The sequence below is a fragment of the Macaca thibetana genome, chromosome 13 (genome assembly GCF_024542745.1).
Source record: "Macaca thibetana thibetana isolate TM-01 chromosome 13, ASM2454274v1, whole genome shotgun sequence".
NCBI lineage: Eukaryota > Metazoa > Chordata > Mammalia > Primates > Cercopithecidae > Macaca > Macaca thibetana.
Window position 1 is genome coordinate 81,662,993 of NC_065590.1, and position 20,043 is coordinate 81,683,035.

General features: G+C 39.3%; 1 protein-coding gene across 19 annotated transcripts in view; it reads left to right on the forward strand.

Annotated features, from left to right (window-relative positions):
* The window catches only part of DTNB (dystrobrevin beta), a 303,400-nt gene that overhangs the window by 72,850 nt on the left and 210,507 nt on the right, over positions 1-20,043 (forward strand). For 18 of the 19 annotated variants that reach the window (XM_050753639.1, XM_050753647.1, XM_050753643.1 and 15 more), the window contains exons 5-6: positions 1,538-1,623; positions 12,687-12,841. In XM_050753639.1, the coding sequence (XP_050609596.1) occupies positions 1,538-1,623; positions 12,687-12,841 (241 nt within the window). The remainder of the gene's footprint in view (positions 1-1,537; positions 1,624-12,686; positions 12,842-20,043) is intronic. The other variant, XM_050753657.1, reaches the window with a different exon arrangement.

Here is a 20,043-nt window from a genome sequence, read left to right on the forward strand (position 1 = left end):
TCTAGCATAGTGCATTTTATTGGTGGAGCTCTGTTATGTGCCCCTATCCTAGTTTCAAAAAAAGATGAGAAAGCAAATACATGGTTTTTTTTTTTTCCTTCTTTGTACTTTAGTAGTGGAAAGTCTACTTGTCCCATAAGGTAGGGTGTGCTTAAATGTAGACTCAGCATTCAAGTGCTTGGTGTAAAAAAAGAAAGTCCACTGTAAAAGCTCTGTGTCAGTCTTAGAAACCCATTCCTTTTAACCTAATGATCTATCTTATAACCATCAGCTTTTCTTACATAATGCAGTAGATATTTGATGCAGGAATATGCCTTGTTTCTGGGTGCCATATTGCCTTGTACATGGAGCTGTATCTTTATTTCTGAAGAACAATATATTTTAAAAAACCCATTCTAATTTTAGCTAGTTGCGGGCATTCCTGTTTTGTTTTACGAATAAACTCAAGGAGATGTAATAGTTAAAAGCTCAGCTGTAACAAATGTTGATATTTCCTTGTGTTTTCACGGATACTTTTCTAGCTTATAGGCTATTTGCCTTTTTTCAGGTGTGATCTTTCTGTGGAAAATGGGAAACCCTGTATTAGAACCATTAGTGGATATAAACAGGATGATACCTGTTTTTTCAAAACAAAGATGGTATAGCTCTCATTATTGCAAAAGTATTTTACTCTAAGTTACAATGAAACATTGTGAACACAGGCTTTTAAAAATTAACACAAAAATCACATTCTTGGCTTACATGTGGTAACTTTAACAACCAACTAGTGAAATTTTTATCTGCTGTGAAACCAGGGCATAGTTGAATGAATGAAGCCATGGACACTCTGGGTCAGAGGCCTTGGTGATACTATCTTGGTTCTGCTGGTGGTGTGCAGCATTACTTTAGGTGATTCATTTATGTTCTGCATTTCATCTTTCCAGTTCCTAAAGAAGAATTAATGTTACCATCCCTTCCTCTTCACTTTTCTCACAGTGGTGTATTAGAAGATCTGAGACAGGTGTGATTGAGCTTCTTAGAATAAACACGTGGTAACATAAAGGTTGTTACAGTAAAAACAAAGATGAGTGTACTATAAAATCTTCATAGCAAGATGCACCCTGTTGTTTAGTGTGTAACAAGAAACCGTTGTAATATCCTGATGTAAGATTATCTTTCTGAATTATATTCAAACCAGGTGGCCCCTCAGTTTTGAATACTTGAGAACTGCAGCTGTGGATTTAATGGGTTTAATAGGAAACTCACTTCAGGTTCATCCATTTGACCTCTGCTACATAGCCAATAGAAATTACATAGAGTGTTTCTAAAACTTACTTCCAGAAAATTCAGGCTAGCTTTAGCATTCGTCACCTAGCATAGGAGAAGTCTTATTCTACAAATGAAAAAAAAAAAAAAAAAATCCAGGGTTTCCAAATGTGATAAAGTTGTAACAGACAAGGTCAGGAATCAACTTACTGGTTGCTCAGTATTTAGTGATACATTTGACTCCTTTTGTGGTTTCAGATAGCAATTATTTCTAATATAATTTATTTTGCAGTGAGGGCCGAGGCAAGTTGACGGTATTTTCAGTTAAAGCTATGTTAGCAACCATGTGTGGTGGAAAAATGCTGGACAAATTGAGATGTAAGTATTTTCATATTATTTGAAAAATGTCATTTTCAAGTTAGGACTTTTAAATGATTATTGTCAGAATTTTGAATGATGTTATACTGAGCTTTTAAAAAAATGACCGTTATCACTCACTGCAGCAGCTGGCCCACAGTAGGTCAGTTATGCCACCTACTGTTCAGATGGAAAAGTTGGTTGATTTAATTTATTGTTAGTGTGTTTTAGTGAGAAAACTGAAAGGACTCAGAATTGTAATGCTGACATTTAAAAACTTATTTTGGAAATGTTTTCCACATTATTAAAATTATGCTTGAAAATGATTATATTGAGAACTTTTTGTTGAAGTAAATTTGATTGCTTTTACTAGGTTTGGTCTGGTTTAGCTCTTAATAACGCCATTCTTCACCGGGTGATGTTTGCTGTGATTACATTATTCCTTACTACCCTAGAGTCAGCCACAGTTATTTAGAAGCTGATGACCTGTTTTTAAAAAATATTGCTGTTATGTTTGCTAATTTTTTTTAACCATTAGTCACTTTGGCATTTCACCATTCATTAGATACTGTAAGAAGGTGATTAGATGAAATCAAAAGAGATGAAATTCACTATTTAATTTTGCTGCTTATGGTTTTTATTTATTCAGTCATTAGTTACTAACTCCCTAAGATATGCCAAGAATTGTGCTAGGTGCTTTACATATATTTTCTCATGGAATCCTTAAAATTCCTTTGAGCAGCAGGTGATATTTTCTTCATTTTTATCAATGAGTTAACCCAGGGGGCAAAGCTGGGGTTTTAATTCAGACGTCAGAGCCTTGTTCTGAGCTATGTGATTGTGCTCCCCGGTACGGGTGCTGTAGCAGGAGACACACATGTAATTTCAGTACAGTGTTCAGAATGCCATAAAGCAGTAGCCACGGAGTAGGAAACTGGATGTCAGCTTTCAGGGGTTGAGGCTGAAGTCTTAATGAGGTAGCGCAGTACCCTGTGAGCCCGGATTTGGATGACTGCGTCCTTGCCATGTTGCTCTGTGCCCTGCTTTTTTTTTTAAATTGAAAGATACAGAGGCTTGATCAGATTCAAGTATTAATACAGGTTTTTGGGCAAGATTACTTCAGAGGTGTATTTGTTTTTTGTGCTTTTTCTTACTTTACTATGACACTGAAAGTTGGAAAGCTAGATGGCCCACTAGATACAGATTTAGCTATTCCAAAGAAAGATCTTAATGTATTTGATCAACTGTTATCCAGTTTATCTTCATTTCAAAATTAGCTGCAATGTAGAACATATTTTTGGTAATAAAAATTATGGTTTTATTTAAGTATTCTTGTGAGGTTTTTCACATGGTATATCTCAAAATATTATTTGGGCTGAAATTTCTTTTATATTTTTGTAAAATATAAAAACGATGTTTTTCTGAGGAATAGAATATATATGAAAGTATATTTCATTCAAACACAAAGAAAAGTTGTAATCTTGTCTGATTTTTTAATGATCTAGATAAAGAATATATATACCATCTTTATTAATATTGGGGAGACTAGTTGAAAAATACAGTAGTAGAGAAATACATTACCAGAAAATTAACTGTATTCTAGATGACTCTGGAATCTTTAAGTTTCTTTACAGTCTACTATATTTACATAGAGCCAGCTCACCTGGCACATAGTAAATACCTAAAATTTTGTCAAATGTAAATTGTTGATTGAATACTAAAATTACTCCGGTTCTGTGTTGTAACTGTTCGTGAAAAGGCAGAAATTCTAGTTCTTGGTTTGGAAGGGATCCAGGTGATAGCAGTTTTTTTAGATGTGGCTTCTGAACTTTTTGGAGGAACACAAAATGACCAAGATTGAAGTGGCACAAAGGCCCATGGGCCAAGCCAAAGGTGACATGTCAGCGTGCTCAGGACCCCAGATCATTGCAATAGTGTTTGGATGGATGTGATAGGGACTGTGCTGGGTTACCAATCACTGTGTTTTTCTGATTCAAGTAGATTTCAAGTATGATTTATCTTTTCCATGCTAAAAATTGTTGTTTCTCTGCCAGTTGTAGGTCTGTTTCATTATTTTTGTTGTACTGTAATTATCTTGGCTTGGGATTGAGATGTTCAACGTAAGTAAAATATTCGGGCAGGGAAGCCTGTCTCTACTTTTTAATCTTCCAGGGTGGAAACCACTTTAAAATGTATTAAAATGTGGCCTGCCCCTTCCATTTTAAACAGAACTTGGCTGGGTGCAGTGGCTCATGCTTGTAATCCCAGCACTTTGGGAGGCTGAGGTGGGAGGATCACTTGAGGCCAGGAGTTTGAGACCAGCCTGGGCAATGTAGCGAGACCATGTATCTATAAAAGTAATTTTAAGACTGGGCGTGGTGGCTCACGCCTGTAATCTCAGCACTTTGGGAGGTTGGGGAGGATCCCCTGAGGTCAGGAGTTCGGGACCAGCCTGGCCAACATGGTGAAACCTTGTCTCTACTAAAAATACAAAAATTAACTGGGCATGGTGGCACATGCCTGTAATCCCAGCTCCATGGGAGGCTGAGGCAGGAGAATTGCTCGAGTCCAGGAGATAGAGGTTGTAGTGAGCCAAGATTGTGCCACTATACTCTAGCCTGGCCGACGGGGTAAAACTGTGTCTCAAAAATAAATAAATAAATAAAGTAAATAAATAAAAATAAAAGTAATTTTAAAAGTTAGTTTGGCATGGCGGTACATACCTGAGGTCCCAGCTCCTTGGGAAACTGAGCCAGGAGGATCACTTGAGCCTAGGAGTTGGAGGCTGCAGTGAGCTATGTTCATGCCACTGCACTGCAGCCTGGGTGATGGAGTGGGACTCTGTCTCAAGGAAGAAAGAAAGAAAGAGAGAAAAAGAGAGAAGAAAGGAGGGAGGGAGGGAAGGAAGGAAAAGAGAGAGAGACAGAAGGAAGGGAAGAGAAAAGAAAGATAGAAAAGAAAGAAAGAAATCAGAACTCACTGATTATACTTTTAACATTTTCATCTCTTAAGGATGCCATTTTCTGATGCATTTAGGATTTAGGGCCAATTGTAAAGCTTGATTTGTCTATTCCTCCTCCTCCTATTTTGAGACTATTGTGTTTTTTCAGTTCTTGAGTTTTTCGTTGTTGGTGGTGGCGGCAGTGATTTGTGTATATCCTTTGTCACTGGCAAATATGATGGTATGTATTTTCAGTGTACCACTCTCTGGAAATTGTTCCTTGCTTCTGACCTACTACTTTTAATATGCTACAGACAGAGAAGTCATAACCAAACCTCTTAGCATTCTATTTAAAATAAGGATTTAAAGTGATTGTTATGAGAGAAGCACTTGAGCTTGTGTAGTATGATTGTTAGTTTTGACTATTTTCAGAACCTTTCCCTCCTTGTTTTCTAGTTCTCAGCAATGTCCTACTTAGTTGAGGTGGCTGAATAATTGTGTAGCCAAAAGAGAGAAATAACACTGTATTGTAACGCAAATGATCTTTGGTTGTTTATTCACTTTCTCCTATCTAATTATTCCATTGTTTTGGTTCTTCTTGTTCACTCCAACCTCCTTCTGCTGACTGGACTCTATTGTTACCTCTGTTAATGCTCCTGTTATATTAAGTTTTCTCATTTATGGAATGTTTTAGCATTTCTACTTTTTTTTTGGCTTTGATCTTCCTACTTTTTACTTTCTTAGAATTTTTCCTATGATTTTCTCCCCTCTCCTTTTTTTATTTGACATGGAGTTTTTGGTTTGTTTTAGTATAAAAATAGCATTTGAATGACTGAAAAAATATTTGTACTTTTTGTTTAAAACATTTCTCAGATTTTTCAGATTTGTCTTAAGAGAGTTTCTGTCTCCAGGTAGCATTCATTTACAGAGATGGTTCACTGTTGTGGCCATTAGACACTATGTCCTAGATTCAGAGGTAACTTTTATCAGGATTCTAAATACCAATGATTTGTAATCGGAATACAGACTTTTAATTAAAAACACAATCAAAATTCAGTAATGTCAGAAACCCAAAATATAACTCAAGGAAACAAATTTGTAGACTGTAAAGCCCATTATGTATTAAAACATGCTTAATTATCAATTAATTTGACTGTGCAATTTATTTACTTTAATTCTGCTATTTGTTTTCGAAGAAACTTAGTCTCGTTATTCAAATTGCATCTGGTTGCACTAAAAGGAGCAAACGATTCATAAATTTATTTTAAAATTCATTAAAAAGCTGGTGCTACCATTTTGAAAGGCACTTTAATGGTATATTTCAGGAAGGCTTTAAAAAGATTCATATTCATTCACTAAGTCTACTTCTTGAGTTTATCCTAAGGAATTAATCAGAAGTATACCCCAAGTTTTTTGTATATTTGTTGCAACACTTATTTGAAAACTTGAAACATCTTTAGTGTCCAAAAGTGAGAACTCAGTTAAGTTTTAGGACACCCACATGATTGAATATAATGTCTTTAAAAATAGGTTTTAGATCAAAATGCATAAGTGTAATATAGTTTTAAACAAAAATTTGCTATGCATATAGAAAATAAGAAATATACCAAAATAACAGGGGTTTTCCTCTGGGTTCTAACACAATGGTTTTATAATAATAATTTATATTATTTATCTTTTTGCATGTTTTTGATAGACCACACTATCAGCAGTCAGAGAAAAGATGACCTGAGATTCTTTCTGTTTTGATCAGAATTGACTATTCCTACTGATGTTTCAACTGTTTGCTTCCTTGATGTTTCATCAGCAGACTGTAGAAGGGCCTCCCTTTGAAGTTATAGTTAACCAGTTTCACCTGTTCAGAATTTAGACTCTTCTGCTGTAGTTTTTTAACCACCCATGGCTGCGTAATTATCTTCACTGGTTTCTGTTAACCATCCCTTCTCCTCAGTAGATGGAAGTGACTGTTTAATCTGAATGAGTGATGGCTAGATTTACATTTTTCAAATAACCAAAATGTTTTAGAAATGGAAGAAAGTAAGAGATAAGCCTTAAATGTGTATTTTATGAATAAAGGGGAAAAAAAGAAGAAAAAGGAAAACAAAAACCAAAGGAGGTCTGGAGCCTTGTCTCAGGTAGTTCCTGGCTGAATCAACACCAGAAGCCCAAGGCTTGCAGACTCCCACCCTCCAGCCTCACTGCAGCTTAATGATGTGCCATATTAATGAGTTTCTTTTTTGTTTGTTGTTTTTGAGATGGAGTCTCGCTCTGTTGCCCAGGCTAGAGTGCAGTGCTGCAATCTCGGCTCACTGCAACTTCCACCTCCCGGGTTCAAGTGATTCTCCTGCCTCAGCTTCCCAAGTAGCTGGGACTACCGGCGTGCGCCACCATGCCTGACTAATTTTTGTATTTTTAGTAGAGACCAGGTTTCCCCATGTTGGACAGGCTGGTCTTGAACTCCTGACCTCAGCTGATCCACCCGCCTTGGCCTCCCAAAGTGCTGGAATTACAGGCGTGAGCTACCGCACCTGGCCAGTGGCGTATTAATAAGTTTCGAACTACAGTATGCACTCGGGCCTAGTTGTGTTTAGGTATTTATCAACATACAGATATGTGTGCATGGTTTTGTGGGTTAGGTTGCTGAGCTGGTAGAAAGATGACAGGAGATGAGAGTCATTTGCCAGGGAAAGCAAACATGTAAAAGAAAATGGCTTTTCCGTTTACAGACTCATTTCTTCAGTCTCAACAGCCCTGTCATCTTGCAAAAAAAGCACGTGGCTAGTCATGTGGGGATGAAAGGGGAGTTGAAATAGATGGATAGATCCAGCCAGCAAAACCAGGGTCATTATCACCAGGAAAAAATCAAAACATATGTGATGATGGTGGCCCAGTAGCATTATTTTGCTTATTACACAAAAGATATTATAGAATATTTTAAAAATTGCGCACACATGTATGTTTAAGGACTTGATTTTGGGTTTTTCACAAGGGAGAAAGCTTCCTTTTTAGCTGGAAATAACTATTAGGGAATTAGCATACTTTCAGAGGTGTATAAATAGAAAGAGAATTACTGGGGAAATTAACTGGGGATCTGGTAAGTAATTTAGTCCCTTAATGCCAGGAGGGTTTAGGGCTTTATTTAATTAGAGTACTAGTTTAATTTTTTAAATATTTTCATTAAATTTTATTATTTTATTCACTTCTTTGATAAGATCCTTTTATATATACATAGGTAAATCACAATAACTTAGGTTGATTGTTAAACTTCATTTAAGATTTAAGAATTAGCAATCATTGTAAAATTGTTTTTTACAATTTTACAATTGTTCACAGATAAGGCTATTCATAAAAAAATTGTTTTAAACCAATAACTCAAGAAGTGATGAATTACTTCACTGTGCCTTCAATTTTGGGGTCTAGCAGCATCTCTCATTAAAACAAATAGACATGTTTCTGCTTCACTTATTGTAATATGGGCCTGTTATAGTTTCTTACGAATAAAAATTTTTTTATTACTTTGAGTCTATTCATATGACATAGTAACTAAGTATAACTGAAATAATACTTTTTCGTGGGAGTGGTTTGTCATTTTACTATCCAGTCACTCCTTTTTATTACTCTGAATGGGTTAGGTATAGATTTGTTGGTGTGGGTGTATACATACACATTTTTGTGATTGTGAAGCTATACACATATGTTTTCATGTACTTGGAAGCTAAAAGTCGCTGGTCCTGAATATTCCCACCATTAATGGCCACAGGTTAATTACTCATTAGTTACTCAGTTATGAATACACAGAGTGGCGATAGAAAACTTGACTGACAGTGGCTTAAGCACATTAGGATTTATTTTTCTCATGTAAAAATAAGTCCAAAGGCTGATAAGTTCAAAGTTGCTACCCTGACTTACGGTTGTCATCACAGACTTCATTTCTTCCCGTCTTCCTTCTGCCATATGGCTTTCTTCCTTAGGATCAAAAGATGATTGCCGTATCCCAGGCCTCTGTACTTACTCCAGGCAGAAGGAAGAAGGAGGTGCCTCTGTTAGGAAAGCAGAGGGTTTTCCAGAAATCGACTCCAGCATTGCAATGTGCAAAGGAGGCTGAGAAGTCATTTGTTAAGTGGCACAAGCCATTCCCAGCAGTCGGGCTCAGCTAGTGAGCAAGAAAGGGAAGAAGATACTGAAGCACCTGGCAGTGTCTGCCACCTCCCATGTTGACCCTTTGTTTTCATTCAGATTTAATGAATGATTATTTTCCTCCTTGTAAGAATAACAGCCAGCTATTTATTTATTTTTGAGATAGGGTCTTGGTCTGTTACCCAGGCTGGGGTGTAGTGGTATGATCAGAGCTCACTGCAGCCTCCAACTCTTAAACTCAAGCAGTCCTCCCCCTTCAGTCTCCCAAGTCGCTAGGACTACAGGCGCCTGCCACCATGTCTAGCTAATTTTTTTTATTTTTTGTAGAAACGAGGTCCTGCTATGTTGCCCAGACTGACCTTGAACTCCTGGGCTCAAGCGATTCTCCTGCCTGGGCCTCCCAAAGTTCTGGGATTATAGGTGTGAGCCACCATGCCTGATCAGCAGCCAGCTATTTAAAGGTTAAACCATTTATGTTCTTCCCTCCTTGGAAGAGCATCATTTATTCATATCATTGGTAACATTTTCAAAGTTCTCTATCTGTAGTCTAGAGCTGTGGTCAAATATTGTTTCTAACTGTCTGCAGGGTAGTTCCTCTAAAAAATTTGCTAGTTTGGGCCGGGTGCGGTGGCTCACGCTTGTAATCCCAGCACTTTGGGAGGCTGAGGCAGCCTGGTCATGAAGTCAGGAGATTGAGACCATCCTGGCTAACACAGTGAAACCCCGTCTCTACTAAAAATACAAAAAATTAGCTGGGCGTGGTAGCAGGCACCTGTAGTCCCAGCTACTCAGGAGGCTGAGGCAGGAGAATGGCATAAACCCGGGAGGCGGAGCTTGCGGTGAGCCAAGATCGCACCACTGCACTCCACCGTGGGTGACAGAGCGAGACTCCGTCTCAAAAAAAATTGCTAGTTATTTCAAACAGTTATGTTCAGAGCTAAGTGTAATATCTTTATATTCGATTTGCTTATGTCAGTTTGGATTTGTCAGCATTTTCCCAAGCTAGAAACTTAAAAGAATCCTAACTTTTAAACTTCCTTTATTCTGTAATCTAGTTTGCCATCAGCTACAGTTCCTTGCATTGAAATGCCTTGGATTGGCCTCCCGTGTCCCTGCACACACTGTCACTACTGTAATCCAGGCTCCCCCCACCTCCTTTGTGCATTGTTTACAAGGTTTCCTAGCTGGTGTCTCCAATTCCATTCTTTTTCTTTTATTCATTGTGTGCTGGTCATTAACAGTCTAATCGCCTTGAAACCTAACTTTCTAAAAATTTGATCTCTACTTAGAAGTTTTTAAGCTAAATCCAAGTTGCTTCCCTCCTTCATCGTTTTCTTTTATAACAGGAATACTCTTCCTATTCAGTCTTTGTTTTTCTTTATTTCTTAATATAAATTGGCTGTCATAGAATGTGTTCTTCAATGCCCTATTTCCTGCTTATCACCAGTATAGAGGTACACACTGCACATTCCTGTCATAGAGACTTTTATCCTACTCTTCTTTAGTGCCCCCCAGTCCCTATCCTCAACCTGTTTTGGCCCCATCATTCCAGATCCTCTCATTCAAGGCCTAGCTTCTAAATTTCTTTCTTTTAGAACTTGACAACTCCTTCACATGTGTTTTTGTATCTATTCTAAATTATATATTGAAGGAGTGTGGTGTAATGCTTTTTATTTTGGAGTCAGATAGGTGTGGGTTTAAACTTGATTTGGCCTCTTAACTTTTTGACCTTAAGCAAGTTAACCTTTCTAAGCTATAATAGTAGAGTAATGCTTAGTATTAGAGTTCGTTGCATGAGAGCAGAAACCCAGAATAATAGTATCATAAACAAAGTTGAAGTTTAATTTTCTCTCACATGAAAGAAGTCCAGAGGTGGGTAGTCCAGGGCCAGTATGGTAACTTCATGTTCATCTGGGATTCACACTTTTTTCCCCCTACCATTCTAGTGTGATTTCTATATCAAGATTGAGATTACCACATAGTCCAGGATGGCGGCTGGAGCTCCAGCTCTCATAGCTGCACTCCAGATAGAAGAAGGAGGGAGAGAATAGGGAAAAAGTGGCCTGCTTTTCCGCTCAGTTAGGTTTGTTTACCTAGCCTTCTGGAAGTCCCCTACAACCTTTCTGCTTACAAGCTCATTTTAGCTAGAACTTAGTCACATGACCACTACTTGCTGGGAACTTGCAGCTTGTTAGTTGGTACATTCCTGCATAAAGTAAAATTAGTGTATTGTTACTAAGGAAGAAGAGGATAATGTGGCTACTGGCAAACTCAGCATAGTTAACTGTAGTGGTGCCTAGCACGTGGTAGGGCTTAACATGTATCTTTTTGCCTCTATTTTTTCTGTGGTCAGCTCAAATTCTTCTTTGTTTCAAGTGTATCTTATTTTTCCAGCTACATTGAAAGTGTCTTGGGGGATAAGGACCATCTGTCATATTTCTTTGTTGTGCTTCTAAACACATAACAGTGCTTGCACTTGGATCACATAATAGGAACTTAATATGTATTTGTTAATTAATTTATTTTACTTTCTACTAGGGCCATCTTTTAGTCTCTTGCTGGATTTTTCCCCCCGTATGGGTATTTAATATTTTTCCATCAACTGTAACTAGCGGCAATCATGAGAGTTCACACTGAGTATTTTCATTCCTTTGGTAATTTCTTCTTTTCTATTGCCTTAAAAATTACCCTGTGGATCAATAACCTAACATTTTATCTTTCTTTAAGTGTGTTTAAAAATTTTTTCACCTGATGCTTCAGTATAAATTCTGCAAAGTTGAACCCAAAAAGTAATGCATATATGTACATTACGTATGTCTGTTAAGTAGGTATAGATGTCTACTATACCTCTTCATTGTGAATATATAAAATGGGAATTTTCTTTTCTTTTTTTTTGGAGACAAGGTCTCACTCTGTCCCAGGCTGGAGTGCAGTGGTGTGATCATGGTATCACGGCTTACTGTAGTCTTGACCTCCTGGGCTGAAGCAGTCCTCCCACCCCAGCCTCCTGAGTAGCTGGGACTACAGGTGCACATCACTATGCCTGGCTAATTTTTAAAATTTTTTTGTAGGGATGAGGTCTCACTATGTTGCCCAGGCTGGATGAATCTTCAAAATGCTGTGTTTGAAAAGTCCTCAGGAAATGATTTTTCTATGCATATTTGGCTTACTAATTTGTTTGTAAGGAAGTTCAATGGATTGAAAAACTGCCTAGTTTTCTACCATTCACATTTCCTTGTCAAATGCTTTTGACTTCTAGTTTTCTTTTACTCCCCAACTATGGATGAGAAGAGAAGAATGATTGGAGACAGGAACTCCCTGCAAGCAGATAAAGTTGTAGTAGTATTACTGGAAGCTTCTTTCTCATCTGCTTGACCTGACTTAATATAAAAATAGGGTCTTACAGTATCAAAGTGTCTTGGAATAGAAGAGTTCAGATGAGTTATTTTTATTCTGCTTTGGAACTCATTAGATAAATATTTTAAATATTCTCTATGGCTCCTTCAGATGTGTTCTTTCACAGGCATGCATTACATCATCAGTATAGAATATACAAGTATAATACAATTTCTCATACCCTATCACCAAGATGCTAATATGTTTATATACTCAATCATACATATGTCTTATATAAACACATGTGGCGATACTAAGAGATGAAGATATGCTGCTGCAAATTCTTCTTGGAACAAAGGTATAAATAAATAAAAGTTATATATCATCTAGTTTTAAACACTCAAAAATAGTAGGGTAGTCATACATTAATGGTTATTTGATTTAATGTTTAGGTAGAATATTAAGTGAGTAGAAGAGAGGGGCCTCGTCTGCAGGGTAGCCACACAGTGTTAATAAGGATGAGAATAGTTTTAATATTAACTAAAAGTCACAATAATTTTATGATACTTTTTTAATGATACTTTTTGTTTGGTATACAAATGACATAGAGCCATTTATAAAAAGCTGATATTTCCTTATAGCTTGACTTTATTTGGTTTTGTTCTCATAGATGTTTTCTCCCAGATGTCAGATTCCAATGGCTTAATGATATTTAGCAAGTTTGACCAGTTTCTGAAGGAAGTTCTGAAGCTCCCAACAGCTGTCTTTGAAGGGCCATCTTTTGGTTACACAGAGCACTCAGTCCGCACCTGTTTTCCACAGCAGGTAAGGACAGTTTTATAGAATCTAGGGCTAGAAGAGCGCTCTTCCCTCTCTTCACCTTCTAACAGATTTTGCCAGATTGCTTCCAGTCTAGTAAGGTCTTGAGTAGGGGAGGAAAAAAGCTTTAAAGGTGGTGGTGGGGAGTGGATGAGTAAAACCGGCGGGTAAAAATTCACCTGAAAACTCTTTTATGGGGGAACTGGGGGCGGGGTGGGGGGGGTGTCTTTTTGGAAAAAAATGAAATATTTTAAAGAAAAATGTTTAAGAACAAGTGTGTACATTTTTGTTACAGGACATATATTACTTTTTCAGAGGAGTTCTTGAAACCATGAGATAAGGGAATCTTGATATAAAACTATGTAACTGTACTGCATTGTTTCCTGAGTGCTGGTGACAGGGAACACTATACAGCTCTCACCTGCCAGTATAAAATCCCTCAAGGGTACACTACCATTTTCATGTTAGAAAAAGATGGATTTTATTTCCTTCTGGTGGTTTTGACCGAGAGGCTGGAATGAGTGCGTTCCTGAAATCTTAACCATGCTTCAGAGAACTGTCTACACCTAGTAAATGGATGCTACAGCCAGTGTCCATGCCTCAGCCAGAGGATAGACACTGGCTGCAGCATCCATTTGTTAAGGTAGAGATTAGATAAAAGAAGCTTAATGTTAAACTTACCTAGAAAGTTCTCGAAAGGAATTTAAAAATATTTTGCTAAAACTAATAGGTAAAAAATTAATGGAAACAGGATATTGACATAGTCTAAAAGTATCTCCCCATAAGATATTTATTAATTACAAAAAGAACATAGTAACTTTGCAGTGGAGAAACTGATCAGATATCACTTTATCAAGTGATCAAAATCCCTATCACCACTAAAGGGATAAACTGATACCGCCTGCCTCCTGATAGGACGCATTGAGAAGTACTCAATATCGCTTCTCCGGTAACTCTTGCCAAGAAAGCATAAGCTGAATCTCATCCCAAGAAAACATCAGACAAACTCCAACGAAGGAATTTCTACAACCTAACTGGCCTTTACGCTTCAGAAGTGTCAATAATAGGAAAGATTAAAAAAGACGAAGAAATGTTCTACGTAAAAAGAGTTTAAAGAGACGTGAAAAACTGAATGAACTCACAAGCCAGGATTTTCTGTTGCTATAACGGACGTTATTGGGACAATTGGAAAAATCTAAATAAAGTTTATAGACTGGATCATAGTATTGCATCAATGAATGTTAACTTCCTGATTTTGATATTTGTACGTCATTATTTAAGAGCATGTCCTGTGTTTTAAAAAATTTGATCTGAACTATTTAAGGATAAAGGAGCATCCTTCTGCAGTGTTAACATTTGAGGAATCTTGGTTCAGGGAAAATGGGAATTTTTTGGTAATCTGAGAACCTTTTTGTAAGTCTGAAAATTGTTGAAAGATAAAAAGCTAAACTATAAAAGGAACACATTTAAAGGTTTGAGAACTGAAAGGATGTTGTAAGCTAGATCCTCCTGACCTGTGATACTCTGATTCAAAAAAGAACGAAAAACACATACACACATGGCCCCCTTCCCACCTACACACTTTTTTACATTTTAACTTAAGAATTCATGGTTATTTGAATTCAGACTTTCAAACAGTTTTTAGTTTCTTTAGAGGTTATTCAGCTTTAGCATTGAAGGTGGCACCCATGATAATGGAGAATTATTTTTAGTAACATCTGAGGAGATATTCTTCCCAAATTTGCGTACACTTTGCCTGATTGGTTTTGTGCAGATTTGCCTGTATGCACTGTTTATTTTTTCTTTCAGCATAAATGGCAATCAGCATCAGCTTTTAGCATATTAAAAATATCTCTGTGCTTCAGTTTATTCTAATGAAACATAGTTCAGATTTCCCCCCACCCCCGCCCTCCAAATATGCGTTTTCAAATGATATGAGGTTGTCTGAACATAATCCTGGTACAAGAATGCCCTTCAGGTATTAATGTGCCCTTCAGGGATGTAAGTGAAGATGAGTATGATGAAGTCACAGCTCGGAGCCCCTCTCACTGCTGCTCCTGCTGCTGCCTTAGAGGTATCATCACCTTCCATGGTGGCCCACACAATATTCTGGGGTAATCTTGTGTATGATGTTCACATGGCTTTTCACACAAGATGCTTCCTGGAGGTCAGGCTAAAGTGGATCAAGTTCTGGAATGGTACTCTTAAGCAAAACCGTATTGGAACGGGGAAGGGAATTTACACAAAGAACTATTCAGTGATGAACATTGAGAAATGGATGACAGTTATGTGGGGGTACTAAACCTAATCTTTAATTTAATTGCAACGTGAGTATTCCGATGAGAATCTGGTGCTGGAATAACAGTTTAAAATGTTGAAGAAATTTTAAAAAGTACAGTTGTTAATTCTAAGAATGCTATCTAGGATTCTGCAAATTAACCTTATGACATACATTTGAACTCACAACGTGATCATTACTTTTTACCTGCTTCATTCATATTCCTGTAAAAAAAATCAATCTGCGTTTTTGTATGTGTCAAATTTGGAAAAGAGAAGTTTATCCCAGTCCATGAAAATGTTAAAAAAAAAAAAAAAAAAAAAAAACCCTCAGAGGAAATAGAAATCACTCATAGAATATACTGATATATTGACCGAGAAATGAGACAGCTTGGACAAAGTTTCATGCTGCAAGAGTTAAATTCAATGAGTTTTTCGTTCCTTTTTGAAAATGGGCTTTTCTCATTCAGTTTGTTTTGCTTCAGTATGTGTTTCCTTAATGGGAATCAGATAGAAAACAATGTTGATACAAATTAGAAATTGCGTTGTTTTTTCATATGCACTTTTCCCCAGCATTTTGATGTTCTGTGCTGAACAAAAAAGTGATCACAATTAAAGAGAAAGTATGACTATTTTAAGAAAGAGGGTGAAAATCTTGCAGTACCTTCCTTTAGGGAGAGAAGTGACTGGTTTCAAGGACCCATGAGCTGCTTTGCCTCGTGCAGTGCTGTGATGATGAAGCTGCAGCTGAGTGAAGAGGCTGTGAAGACGTTTTGCTCCTGTGCTCACATGATCGATGGACAGAATTAAGCTTTCCCCTGGATCCAATACCTAGTTTTGATGAAACCAATCTGTTTTGGAAGTTGTGTGCTCGTCTCACGAAGAAGGAAATCAGTGGCTCAGGATTGAAGGCGGAAAGACACCAACTGACAGTGACTTCAGTGCATACGCCTGGGGGGATTTAGTTGGGCTGATTATTTTGTTTGTCCTCTATTTTTACAAACAAAATAATTTTTGTTTTTACAAAGCCATCTAGATTTTTAGTGGTTGTTCCAACTCTGTTTTCCTCATATGCCTTATGATTTTTAAGTCCACAGTGTTGTACTCTGCACACCTTTCTGTTACAGCATTTTGATGTAAAGAAATTTTAGCTTCTTTCTTAATGTAACACATTACAGCAGAAATTTTTTTTTAATGATATGAAGAGAATTACACATTGGTTTATTTTAATATAGTTTTAATTCTTTTTTAAAACACATTTTTTTTTTGGCTTGGAAAACTAACCCAAAATAAAGTCTGTGGATTATGTAATTTAGTTGTTTTTAAAACACAAGAGAAATAAAATGCGTTTATTAGTTAATTCAGCAGAACCCATCTATTAGGATAGCTAAAATTAAATACTGATTTCAAGTATTGGTAAAGATATTTGGAACATCCAGTACTCTCAACAAACTGCAAGAAGCCTTGGTGGTTTCTTAATAAAACTAATCTGACACCTCCTCATGACCTAGCAATTAAATTAAAACCTAATCCTAGGTTTTAAGACTTTTCAGGGGTGCTCTTATCAACTATATTCATACTAGCCCCAATCCGGAAGCATCCTGGATGTCCATTATTTTTAAAAAATTGGGGAAAAGTTAATTTAAGAGATAGTATGTCTAGAATTTGCCCCAAAATAATGAAGGTTGGAGGGAAAGTAAAAGCAAAAATGAAACCAAATTAGTCATATGTTAAGAACTGTTGAAGCTGGATAGGTTTTTTTTTTTTTTTTTTGAGATGGAGTCTCACTCTGTTGCCCACGCTGGAGTACATTGGCACAATCTTGGCTCACTGCAACCTCTGCCTCCCAGGTTCAAGTGATTCTCCTGCCTCAGCCTCCCAAGTAGCTGGGATTACAGGTGCCTGCCACCACGCCCGGCTAATTTTTGTATTTTTAGTAGAGATGGGGTTTCACCAGGTTGGCTAGGCTGATCTCGACCTCCTGATCTCAGGTGATTCTCCTGCCTCGGCCACCCAAAGTGCTGGGATTGCAGGTGTGAGCCAATGTGCCTGGCTGGGGTGGGCATATTATACTATTCTCTCTACTTTGATATATTTTTAAGAATTGTAATAATAGAAAAATTGTCATTGCAAATTTGTGATTGTGATTATTATCTGAACATAGTACAGTACTGTTATAGCACCCCAAGACTAATACTTTGGTGAGTAGCCCAGATATATTAACATTCTTCAGGGTTTACAAACTAACTGACTGACTTTCAAGGCTTAAAAGTTACTTAGAATAAGCAGTAAATGTGTTTAAATTTCTCCCCAAAGTTTCAGAACTTTAGGGTTCTGAAAAGTGCAATATTTCTCCTTAGAAAGGAGATGCTATTTGTTATTTATTAGATCTTCATATTGATGGCATCTGTGGCCCGTCTAGAACGGTCACTGCCACAGTGCTGGCTGCATTGGGGGAGGCTGTGGGACAGGGCTGCCTGCTCCATAGAGCTGGCAGGAGCCAGGAACAGGCCGAAGCTCCGCCCTATTCTCAGTTGACAGGGTGGGAGCTTGGCCTTCCCTGGGCGCAGCTGCAGCCAGTCAAGCCATGGCTGCAGACCGGGCATCTCTGCACTGTCAGGGGCCTGGGAAGGCTGCCCTTGCCCCCGCAGGCTTGGAGGTGTCTGCTCCCACTGCCTGGCCTCTCCCTGCTCCCAACGCCTGCTCCAGTGTCAGAGCGAGGCTCAGGCCAAGCTTGGGCACTGTTGCAGCCTGGCCGGGTGTGCACACGCTCGGGGCAGCATTGACATGCCGGCGCCTGCCACCTCAGCCCTCCCAGACTTTGGGCACTGACAGGCATGGGAGGAAAGCCACGGGGGGCTGAGGGCATCTTGGAACTGGCCTGCAGGTGCCCTTCGGCATGAACACCTGGGTGCCATGAACAGTAGGAGGCAGACAGGCCCCTGGGTAGAAGAGCCTGAGTTCCCGGTGAAGCCCCACGTTCAAGCCAGGGACGGCCTGAAGCCTGGGGGTCCGGCTGCCAGTCCTGTGGACTGGAGTGAGAACTTGTGCTTTTTCCAGGCCCACCCATGGCCACCATGGACCAGTCAGCATGTACTTCCTCCCCTTTAAGGCCCATAAAAGCCCTGAACTCAACCAAACTCCAACAAATGACGGGACTACCAGCTGTGGACAGGAGCTACCCACCCCAGAGTCTCCGGTCTGCTAAGAGCTTAAGAGATGATGGGACAACCAGCTGCAGAGAGGGGCTACCCTGCCAGGGTCTTCTCTCTGCTGAGAGCTGAAGAGACATCCGGACAACCAGCTGCAGAGAGGACCTACCCACTCCAGGATCTCCTCTCTGCCGAGAGCTGAACACTTGTCGGGACACTCCGACTGTGGAGAGGAGCTACCCACCGCGAGTCTCCTCCAAACTGTTCTGTTGCTCAATAAAGCTCCTCTTTGCCTTGCTTACCCTCCACTTGTCCACATACCTCATTCTTCCTGGGTACAGGACAAGAACTCGGGACCCACAAAATGGCAGGTCTAAAAGAGCTGTAACGCAAACAGGGCTGAAATATGCCCCTTGCTTGCCATGTTTTGGACAACAAGAAGAAGAAAGGAGAAAAGAGCTGTACCCCTCTGGGGAGCCTAAACGTAGGAGCTCCCCAAGCCAGGGCTGTAACACCCTCCTTGGGGCTCTGCGGTTCCTGGCATCTCCAAGCTTCTGGGTGCCACCGTGTTCGCTGGTGCCAGCTGTGGAAGTAGCTTGCAGTACGCCTGGTCCAGTGCAGCCTCACAGAGAGCCACCGCCCGCGCTGGTGCCTGGAGCTGCCTGCTCCCCCTCAGCTGGAATGCCTGGCTGTGCGTAGTGGCCGGACCCCACACTCCCTCACACTCCCTTCACTGCTCTGCGCCTGGCTCACCCTTGGCAGGCGTGGGATCCAGGCTGATAGTGTGAGCCAAGTGCAGCCTGCCAGGCCAAGTGGGTGGAACGAGTCCAGTGGGCCCAAGCAAAACTCGGGCAAAGGTGCCACGGGCCACAGAGATTTCCAGCGGAAAAACATCACCCCAGGAATCCTGTAACAATATTGACTTTAGTTTGAAGAGTTCAACCCATCTTGCAGGCAATTTTTAATTTGATGCCTATCTTTATGAAAAGGAAACCTGAGGCTGGGCACCGTGGGCTCATGCCTGTAATACCAGCAGGCCGAGGCGGGTGGATCACCTGAGGTCAGGAGTTCAAGACAGCCTGGCCAACATGATGAAACCTCGTCTCTACTGAAAATACAAAAATTAGCCAGGTGTGGTGGCAGGCGCCTGTAGTCCCAGCTACTCAGGGGGCTGAGGTAGGAGAATCGCTTGAACCCGGGAGGCAGAGGTTATGGTTAGCCAAGATGGCACCACAGCACTCCAGCCTGGGCAACAGAGCAAGACTCCATCTCAAAAAAAAAAAAAAAAAAAAGAAAAGGAAAAGAAACCTGAATAAGCAAAGAATGGAGAGAGAGGGAGGAGAAATGAGCAGATAGGAGAGTAGATAACGTTCTTACAATCAATGTATGCAGGAGATACTGTTGGTAACACTTTATTTGACACCATGCCACATTTCCGTTGATTCACCGAGGCGGTGGCAATTGTATAAAAATGGGATTATACTATTGCTGGTTAATTTTAAGAATAGCAAGAATATTTCATGCCTGGAGGTGTCCTCTGATTACATTTGACAAAATACTCTCTCCAGCTATGTAGTGAAATGACTTTTCTCCTCGCTTTGAAGTGAGACATCTTCTGGATGTTCTGACTTTGTTTTCCTGGACATTGAATAGAGTTTGGCAAGCATTGCCTGGCACGTGTATCTATATGTGTTATTTCATAGGTATTCTAATTAAGGAGATTTTATAATCTCCATTAGCAGCCCTTTGCTACTGTGTACTTTGGTGTGGATTAGTAGT